Consider the following 10,092-nt stretch of genomic DNA (forward strand, 5'->3'; position numbering starts at 1 on the left):
AACAGCAGTGCTTATTAGTTTGACTGAAGCCTCAGTTTCCAGTGACTCCATTTTTTTCCCTGTTTACTTATTGGTCAGTGAGGTAATGTGTACATGCTGAAATTTAGCGTCCCAGTACACCACCCTAAGCTGTTTTGGTGAGCCCTCCAGTGCATCATGGCATATTACATCCATGCCAGGACCTGCAGATAAACGGCACCCCTCTCCCTTTGTGGTCTCACCAGATAGTTTGTTCTCTTTCCAAGGAAGTAAACTATAATTTTAAGATTGATTGCCAAGAACTGTGACCTAGTCTGTGGTTGGTATAGCTTTGTAGAAAGAAATGGTAGCATGGTTTTCCTGACATAAAGAAAGCTTGTCTGACGGTTGAGCAGAGGAAATTTTCCAACTGTTAAGGGAAACTATGGAAAGTGTAGGACTTTTGATGGCAAACCGCAGAAGATATTATTTCAAGATGTGGAGCTGGGCCCTCTGAGAAGGAAACTTCAGAATCTGTGCTGTTATACAATCACTTTAATACCACATGGAAATGCCAGTGTTGTATATTCCCTTTTTCATGGTCCATTCATCTGCGGAGGCATCAAACAGCAGCGCAGAGACTAAACATTTCTAAACCGAGTCGTATGGCTTCATTTTCTCATATGAGAAAAAAGTTTAAAAGGCAGCCATGTCCATCCAAACAGAAGTAAATGCCAAACCAGCTTTTCTGAAGCTCCACCTTTGCACCATTAGCCAAATAATTGTGTTGCAACCAATTTGGCAGATGTGGACTTTTAAGGAGGATAATATTAACGATGGCCTGTCTTCATCCTGTCCATCCCGCAGCTCCACATCACCGTCTCTCCAGAGAAAGTCAAGCTCAACATCGACTGCCAAGAGGTGGCAGAGAAGCCCATCAAAGCGGCCAACAACATCTCACTGGATGGCTATGAAGTGCTTGGCAAGATGAGCAAAGGAGGTGGAAGGAGGCAGTCTGCTACAGTAAGTGAAAACGAGCTCAAACTTGTTAAAACTGCGAAGGCTTGGAAAAACACTTTTGGAAGATCGTCTCTTAACTTTCCAAAGAACGAACATCCAAAACATATTGTGCCTAGATGCCCAATTAAGTTTGGCTGCTCCCACCGACTGCTGGCAGGAACGCCGCCATCCTTTCTGTATCTCAGAGGCGCTGATTGTGCAACAATGTGCGTTTTCATCATGAATGGGAACCATTTGTTAACACCCTTGAATGTTTTCTCCCTCTTTCTGTTGTGTAGTTCCAGCTCCAGATGTTCGATATTGTCTGCAGTTTGGGCTGGATCAGCCGAGACAGATGCTGCGACCTGCCTGCAACAGTAAGAAGCCCACTTACACATGTACCCCACGGGTACATTTGCTTCCCGTGTTCTCCCTGAAACAGGACCATTAATCCTGTTCTTAGCTGTTAGGAATGTTAGGAATACACTGTACTGGGTTTACAGCCTAACGTATACGTTTGCTGGTATGTGGTCATTAAGCTAAATGGAAGCCTGCTGTTTGAAAAGAGAGTGCCTCAGCTGGCCTGAATGGGTCCTCGTATCCTGGCAATTGTGTTAATGGTGCTGTTGCCAGCATGACCTCCTCATTAGATGGAAACAAGCGCTTCTTTAGCTCACACTGACTCACATTTACTTGGATACAGTGTGGTAAATACCGGATGAATGCACAATTACAAGTAATTCTTCTGTAATTTGCATCAAATAATAATACATGATGGAAACGGACTCATTTCCAAGTATCTGGACTGAGTCTGCAGCTGAGCGCTCGAAGCTTCACCGCTCCACGATGACCACAGTGATCCGACTGAAAAATGTCAGTTGGTGTGAAAATCCTGTAATGTTGTTGCTCTGAAGCCTGCAGATATTTATTTCTGTGCATCGTTGTTCCTTTTCAGAGAGATGAGGCCAAGTGTCCGTCCCTTCCTCACTCCTGCACGTGCACGCAGGACAGCATCGGCCCCCAGGGACCTCCCGGACCTTCGGTACAGAAACTCCCTCCATCGTGCTTTAATCTGTCTTCACTTCCTCTTCCTCTGCGTCCTCACCTGATAAAGCAGTTTTCTCAGAAGATGCAGATATTTCACAGATGATGATGATAAAGCCAGATGGTTGTGTGCTAGTATTACAGTCACCGTACAGCTTCACATTTGCACATTATAGACCGAGCATGTCTTTGCATAATCAGTGTTTTTTCTCTCTGGAAAGAGCATTTGAGGATGACACCAGTGGCATCCAAAAAAAAGAAAGTGGGCTCAGGGAGAAGTGTCAAAAGATAAATGGCTGTCAGAAAAACAGAAGTCTGAGGAGAGGTCTGGAATATGTGGGCTTGGTAACCTCACTAAGCCCTGTGAGGATTTCGCCCGGCTCCGGGGCTTTAGGACTTTTGGAATCTGCTCCTGTTGTTACACTCATTAGGATTTCTTACTCTTCCAGGGAAGCCCAGGCTCTAAAGGACCTCGAGGAGACAGAGGAGATCCCGGCAAGCCTGTGAGTCACACTTTCATATAGATTCACTTCATAACTCTGGAGTTAAATATATGATGCATAATTGTTATCAATAGGCAGATGCAAAGATCAGTTTCTCTGTGCGATGGTATTTCAGGCGCTGTTGCTGCTCTGCTAGCAAATTGCACACATCTGAATTCAGTTATCGACTGTATATGTTTCCACACGTACAGTTAAAGGGGGCCTATGTTAAGGACCTCAGAGGCTCATTTCACAAGGCTGTTAGCACTCATTGTCTGTCTGTGCAGTTAAAGGCCTGTGTTAGATTGCCTGTGACTGTGTAACATTTACTTCTGTTTGCTTAATGCTTTAGGGTGCGATGGGTCCTCGTGGTGAGGCAGGACTTCCAGGACCGATGGGACCACCGGGTCCACAAGGTCCTAACGGACTCTCTCTGCCTGGAGAACCTGTAAGTCCATCTGCGCTCCACAGAAACTGATACATATGCGTTTTCTTTAGATTAGTGCACATAGTTGCTGACAAGTGCAGTCTGTGTGAAAGCTGATGGATACAGTTTCCACTTTATAATTCATGTGAAAGCACATTACTCCCATCTATGTACAGAAAGCGAACCACAGGCTCTTATTATTTTTATCTGCACGTGTTCTTATGAAAGCATAAATCACAATCACAGGTTAGCAGAAAAAACCAAACCTGCCCTTTTCTCCTCCTCCTCCTCCTCCTCCTCCTCCTCCATCTTCAGGGTCGCCAAGGACCAAAGGGAGATTCTGGAGACCCGGGGCTGCCCGGACTGCAAGTAAGTACTTCTCTCCATGTTGTGGTTTATGAGCAGGAAACGGGAGAGCATCCATAGAGAGCAGTACTGCTACTGGAGCCTGGATTCAGTCCACATGGCTAGATTAAAACCACACTCAGAGTGGGAGGTTTACCATGCCATCCTCAGGGAGCTCCACGCTCTCCCATCAGCCCACTGATTGACAAACGGTAGAAGGCAGTTAAATTATTATGAAGTGCAGACTCATGTTACCAACAGGGAAATGGGGAATGGAACATGTTCTTCTCCAGCCTTGTAACTGAAGATGATTGGGACTTGGTGAAGACTTACAGCCTGTCTGAAGTTTGAGCATCTTTGCTTTATGGCAGACGGCGTCCTGCTGAGTGTGTGAATGAAGTGAGAGTCAGATGAAACCATAATCCTGAGACTTGGAGCGTCTTTGAGGCTGGACGCAAGCAGATCTAAAGTTTATATAATAGTTGTGAATTTTTTGGTATACTGGAGTGGGCTGGCATTACATAGCCATCATCATTTCACTCATCCAGCCAACTCCCACCATTCAGCTGGAGAGAACATCACCACTGGCCATTCTGGTCCCTGAATAAGCAAATTCAGGCATTAAAGTGTGTCCCAGAGCTTGCTGGCAGCATTGTGATCGTTACTTACATAATACAGCTTATTATAACAAACCGTCTATGTACATTTCAAGAAGACATCATACGTCAGGAGACGAGAGAAGTTTTCCTACCAAAATGATATATTATTTTTGGCTCAGTCCAGAGGAAAGAGCAGGATTTTTCTGTTAATTCTAGGACAGCAGGGGCACCAGGGAGCTCCATAAATGTCCTGTTCTTGATCATTCACATTTGATGAAGTGTGTCTGCTTCTTTCCCAGGGTCCTCCTGGGCAGCGCGGTCCTCTGGGCCCCGTTGGACCGAGCGGAGCGCGGGTAAGCTCGATCTCCAGGCGTGCACGGTGTTCACACTGCGTTCAAAGCCTGTAAATGGATCCGACACTTACTTAAGCACATGTGATCACCCACTCAGCCACACAGAAATACTCATGTTTTTCTGCATGTTCTCACTCATGGCTGAAACCAGTACGAGTTCATGATGTATTGCATGGATGGGGTCCCCGGTGTGTTGTTACCCACGTGTGATTGTATGTTATTTCTACTCAGGGGCCACCAGGAAAGGAGGGACCATCTGGACCCAGAGGCCCACCGGGACCCATGGTGAGTGTGGAATTGTTTGTGTAGAAAGGAGCCAAATAAATATGCTGTGGAGTGTGCTTTATTTCCTGATATATCGGCAACAATTACTCCTCTGGCTCCACGGCGGCACTCTGCTGGAACGGCACATGAAAAGCAGTCTGCAGCTTGTGCACTGTTAGGAGGACGGTGCTGCCCCTCATTTCCTTTTTCTGTGGTTTAAGCAGGTCTGAATCCACTTAATCAGCCCTCCTGCCAGCCAGTATACCATTCACATGTACCATACCATCCCGAGTGCTCCGACAGCCGTCAGCGAGTGTGTTTGTGTGTCTGTGCTCCTGCTGTTGTGCGTGTGTGCGTTTCCATCTGTTCTTGGCAGCTTGTGCCACGTGCCCCCCACACCCACAACCTCTGCACATGTTAAAGTATAGAGTGCTACCTAAAGCTTGTTATGCAACTATTAACAGCGAGCAGATGTTAAAGGTTACAGTTACATTTACTGTGCCATCATTTCTTTGCAAATCTTTTTTTTCCAGGGAAGTCCTGGGAATCCAGGTGTGCCGGGAATAACAGGGAAACCGGGAAAGCCAGGAGAACCAGGAAATCCAGTATGTACTGAATGATGTGGAACAAATATAGGGCTCAATTACTCCGATTTGGGAAGGGTCGAGGACACGGCACGCTTGTTCTCACATTGTTCTTCTCATCAACAGGGACCTGTTGGCCTTAAAGGAGAGAAAGGAGAGAGGGTGAGCATCACGCTCTAATCACACCTGTAAAAAAATGTCACCAATGACAACAATCTTCATGAAAACGTCTGTTTTTCAGGGAGATTTTGCGTCCCAGAACATGATGCGCTCCATTGCCAGACAAGTTTGTGAGCAGCTTGTGAACAGTGAGTCAAACGTTTCTGAACCCTCTGGGAATTTTATTATTTTTGATTATATTTCTGTTAAATATCCCTTTGTTTGTTGTTCTGTTTGCAGGTCAGATGAGCAGAGTCGACATGCTGCTGAACCAGATTCCCTCCGGATATCGTAGCAACACTCCCGGACCGCCCGGCCCTCCGGGCCCTCCTGGAAACTCGGGACCCCGTGGAGAGCCTGGACAGCCTGGCCGAACTGGTTTCCCTGGAAACTCAGGTTTACCTGGAAATCAAGGAGAAAGAGGTGCATTATTTCTGCTGATTTTCTGATTTTACACAACAGCAGGCAGGGAAACAATAAAAGTGATGCCAGCTGCGTAGACTATAGTGCTGCTCCAACACGAGTCTTTACTTTGTGAAGTCTGTAAAGTTAAAAAGTTTAAAATAAAAGAGTTATTTCAGTCGTGATTCATATGTATTATTGTTTGAGACTAAGTTCTCTGTTTAATGTTCCTGTAGGTTTGCCAGGAGAGAAAGGAGAGCGAGGATCTCCAGGAACGGGCATCAGAGGACAAAGAGGCCCGAACGGGCCACCAGGTAACACAGTTCAGCTTCATCACCTGTGGCTTGGTGATCACAGGAAGAGCTGCGTTAAGCTTTTTGTGCTGAACGCTGTTCTGCAGCTGCAGACAGTCTGCTGCTCTCCCACTGCTCAGCTTTACGACCTGATCCAAACGCTAACACACTCTCACTGTCGTAGCCTCTCCAGCCTCCTTTGTGGACCTTTCTAGGACACAGTACTCCCACTGGCACAATGAAAGTGACACATTTCAGCAAGACGCTCAAATTTACCTGCAGCACATGCGGCTCAGGCTGCTTCGTTTGGGCAGCTGCTCTGCATAAAGTTTTTGGACAGACCCCAAACATATTCCCAATTCTCTCCTTTCTTAATGATATATGGCATATGTGTAAATCAGAATTCTACAAAGACATGTGAAACACAGTAAATGGGAGGTATTTATGCTCATTGTTAAGAAAAGAATTTCCATATGTGATGTTTGGATCCAGTGTGTCTTAGTCGAGGCCATAATGAAGAAAAACTGTCATTAGGCTGATTAGTTTGAACAGGCTGGTTGAAAATGAAATCTCATGTTGCCTCAGAAGTTCTTGAGAACCTTTCATTAAACAACAAGAACCTCCTATTGATGCCCCCCCCCCCCCCACACACACACACACACCACAACACCCCACCCCCCACCACACACTGACATCTCTGTTTCTGTGAATGAAGGGAGACACCACTGAAGCTCAGTGGGAGGAAGTCCGTGTGTGTGTGTGTGTGTGTGTGTGTGTGTGTGTGTGTGTGTGTGTGTGTGTGTGTGTGTGTGTGTGTGTGTAGTGGGGAAATCTGATTGTTGTACAGTGAGCTTTCTTTGGTGGCTTCATTGACAACACATGGGCTCACTTAAAGAGAGAAAGAGAGACGGGGAAAATTCCATCCTGAGTTTTTGCCGTCTAGACAGACGGGGCCGGGGGTGACTCCAAACAGCCCCACACTACTGTTTTTTTCTTGGTGAAGGCTTTAATTGAGCCACTGAAAAGTTGAAATTACAGTTCTGCTGCCCCTGTGTTACCCCCGCCATTTCCACAGACGGTGTGCGGATGACGTCAGTGGGCTTTTGTGCTTTTTCGCTCACCTTCTCGCTCCCATTTGCAGGGCCACCCGGAGAGTCACGAACGGGACCCCCAGGACCTTCTGGCTCCGCTGGGCCTCGTGGCCCTCCAGGCCGTCAGGGCACTCCAGGGGTGAGGGGACCTCCAGGACCCCCTGGATACTGCGACTCTTCTCAGTGTGTTGGAATTCCTTACAATGGACAAGGATACACAGGTAGACTTCATGCGCTCTAGCTCCTGCATGCTACTACACCTGAGAAAACGCTAAGTGTATGCACGCTTATTACATTTGCAGCTCATTGCACAACTTCAGTGCTGATGTATGGAGGTATGAATGCAGGTGTTTGACAGAGCTGATTTGCAGTTACTGTTACTGTCTGTCAGATAAGCAGTTTAAATAGACTGTGTGTGTGTGTGTGTGTGTGTGTGTGTGTGTGTATGTGTGTGTGTGTTAGTGCCAAGGGACTAACAGTAAATGGATTAAGCCAAAGCTTGACAGACGCTGATCTCAGTACTGCTGTTCAGGGGAGTTTTAAGCCGATATACTGCATTTTACTACCTCCATACATTGAATGTTTAATGTTGAAAGTTGCATGTAAAGCAGCTGTTGGTCAAATGAGATGATTTTTCCTTTGTTCCACAGAAAACTCACACCCTCTCTGAACTATTTTCAGGTTTTGCATAGTAAACGTTACCTGTGCTTTCTGAGATGTTTGCTATGGGGCATGTAAGGATAAATCACCATGGACAATAATTATTGAACATTAAAAAACGAAAAACAAAAAAGCTGAACGGAGCGGACTAACATCATGTCACAGCTACGAGCTACAGTGATGGCAACCTGCTGGCCTGTTCTTGCATCTTGAACCACAAACCGCTGGGAAATAGAAAGCAGAGACTGAGCACTACAAAGGAAGGAGCATGTACAAACACCACCCCAAACAAGTACTAACATAGAGGATTTCACTCAATCCATTTAACTGAGAGCAGTATTAATGTAGAGGTGATGTGTGTAAATAAAACTAATAGTTTTGCCTTGTAAATGATTGTATGAAACGAGACATTTCACTAAAAATCAAGTTAACATCTGTATTGAGCTTGTGCCTCATAACCTTCTGCTTACTTACCATCAGCATAACCCCTGTTTATGACGCCTACTGTGGTCCAGACTGAAGCATGTTTCATTTGTACTTTTACTCATGGTGTTGGTGAAAAATGGTGCTAAACGTTGCTTTCCTGCCATCTTTTATAGTATCAGCAGCTTACTGTGTCTTTTTATTCAGTATCTTGTTGGGTTTTATTCATCGAAGCAGTTCAACACGCGGGCGTTTCTCAAAGTCCACAGTGCAATATAATTTAAAATTTGTGCATATGAAAAGTTGTAGAAGCAACCTGTTTTTTGATTGGCCATCCTGAATATGTTTCTAGCCAACCGCTACCCACCTGAACCCGAAGTAGTGAATATACCTGTGGAGCCAGCTGGAGAGTTTGAGGCTATACAACCCGGTTACACACGAAGCCAGAGAGGGAAGCGATCACTACCACAGGACAATACAGAAACACTAGCATCATAGCTACAGTAAGGAATGAACACTTAGGTGAGGATGAAGCGACATTCAGAGCTATTACTTATATGGGTTTGATACCCCTGGCTATATTGAACATATATATTTTTTTGACATGAGAAAGTTGAGGAGGATGAATGCAAACCTACATGTTACAAACCTGTGTGCTTGCTCAGTGTCTGCTTGTAATGTAACTGCAAGTGTTAATCGGACTTCGGTGCACTAATCATGTAAAATCATGCTGGTGTGTGTGTTTCTGAACACTTTGTGACGCCCCCTGCTGTTTTCAGTAAGAACAGCTGTTTCACATAACCCACTGGTTAATAAACAGGAGTTATTTTTACCCCACAGATGTGTTCATTGTGACATTGTGATGATGTTGTATGACCTGTAAACCCAACCATATTCTGACTCATTGTAACAAGCAGCATTTCTTTTTTTTAATATATATTTTGTTTTGTTACCAAAGGTGGAATTGCATAATTGTGCTGTATATTTACTGAGGAGCTCTAATCAGAATATAATTGTCATTTTCTATCAATGCAGTTTGGATTTGGTTGCAAGACTATGGACATAGGATTGCTTTTTTCATGTTTTAACTGCACATTTTGTGAATTCCACACAGCCTTATTTTCTTATTTATTTCTGAAATGAAAGAGGCATTTTTCAATAAAACTACTGAAAATGGAGCCGTTGTTTCAGCTTTCTGATCATTTTTCTATTTGATGAGTTGAACTTTTCTCGGTCTGTCGTGCTGAAGGTCTGGAGACGTCGAAGGCCTGATCCACAGCTGCTGGCTACTCTAAATTCCTCTAGATGTTTATTTGAGCGACAGAACCTGTTTTTCCTCGAGGAACGCGCTTTGAAGTGTAAACCTTTATTTATTTTGACAGCTAAAGACATTTTGAGCCAGTTCGTGTCAGGACAACAAGAAGAGAAAGAAGGGAATGTAAAAACAACTTTTCCAGCCTCTGAGCTGCTTCACAGGCTTTGACATGCAACCAGCTGGCTTTGATCCTATCAGATTGTAACAATTAAGCTTAGAGATCCATAAGGAGACAATGGCGTCGTAACTGGGCCGTACCAGCACTGGAAAAACCCAAAGATTTACACCCATCGAGCGTGTGTGACGGTGAAATGAGAGATGCATGAAGTCAGCAGCAACTGACAAGTTTCTGTTTGTTGTGACGAAGGGAAACGCGTCTGCAGAGGAGATAACGGGGTCATGTAACCAGGTCAAGATCTGCACATTTCTTTATGCCCTGATGTGAATGAGAATTTTATTTTTTAACAAAACGCGCTGCAGCTGCTACATGGAGTCTGTGGCTTCACACATCGATGTGTGAAAGAACCCACAACTGTCAGTTCTCACTGCATTCTTTATTACATGGCTCTCCGTGAAGCTCCTTTCCCTTTAAGACACAGCCGTACATAATGTAGAAATATAGAAATGGTGTCTCAACACCCGCCTCTGATTTAACATCATTCCCTGTCCAAGGCAGCACTGAGGCCCCTAAATT

The 10,092-nt window shown here is 44.9% G+C and overlaps 1 protein-coding gene across 4 annotated transcripts in view; it reads left to right on the plus strand.

The window, feature by feature from the left end:
* The window catches only part of col12a1a (collagen, type XII, alpha 1a), a 47,780-nt gene extending 38,519 nt beyond the window's left edge, over positions 1–9,261 (plus strand). For 2 of the 4 annotated variants that reach the window (XM_030718167.1, XM_030718169.1), the window contains 15 exons: positions 826–981; positions 1,257–1,334; positions 1,913–1,999; positions 2,451–2,504; positions 2,836–2,931; positions 3,226–3,279; positions 4,154–4,207; positions 4,439–4,492; positions 5,005–5,076; positions 5,182–5,217; positions 5,297–5,363; positions 5,455–5,637; positions 5,853–5,930; positions 7,051–7,221; positions 8,436–8,581. In XM_030718167.1, the coding sequence (XP_030574027.1) occupies positions 826–981; positions 1,257–1,334; positions 1,913–1,999; positions 2,451–2,504; positions 2,836–2,931; positions 3,226–3,279; positions 4,154–4,207; positions 4,439–4,492; positions 5,005–5,076; positions 5,182–5,217; positions 5,297–5,363; positions 5,455–5,637; positions 5,853–5,930; positions 7,051–7,221; positions 8,436–8,581 (1,386 nt within the window). Of the gene's footprint in view, positions 1–825; positions 982–1,256; positions 1,335–1,912; positions 2,000–2,450; positions 2,505–2,835; positions 2,932–3,225; positions 3,280–4,153; positions 4,208–4,438; positions 4,493–5,004; positions 5,077–5,181; positions 5,218–5,296; positions 5,364–5,454; positions 5,638–5,852; positions 5,931–7,050; positions 7,222–7,681 lie in introns of all 4 variants that reach the window. The other 2 variants (XM_030718168.1, XM_030718165.1) reach the window with 2 other exon arrangements.
* Positions 9,262–10,092: the final 831 nt, after the last annotated feature.

Source organism: Archocentrus centrarchus, chromosome 22, assembly GCF_007364275.1.
Source record: "Archocentrus centrarchus isolate MPI-CPG fArcCen1 chromosome 22, fArcCen1, whole genome shotgun sequence".
NCBI lineage: Eukaryota > Metazoa > Chordata > Actinopteri > Cichliformes > Cichlidae > Archocentrus > Archocentrus centrarchus.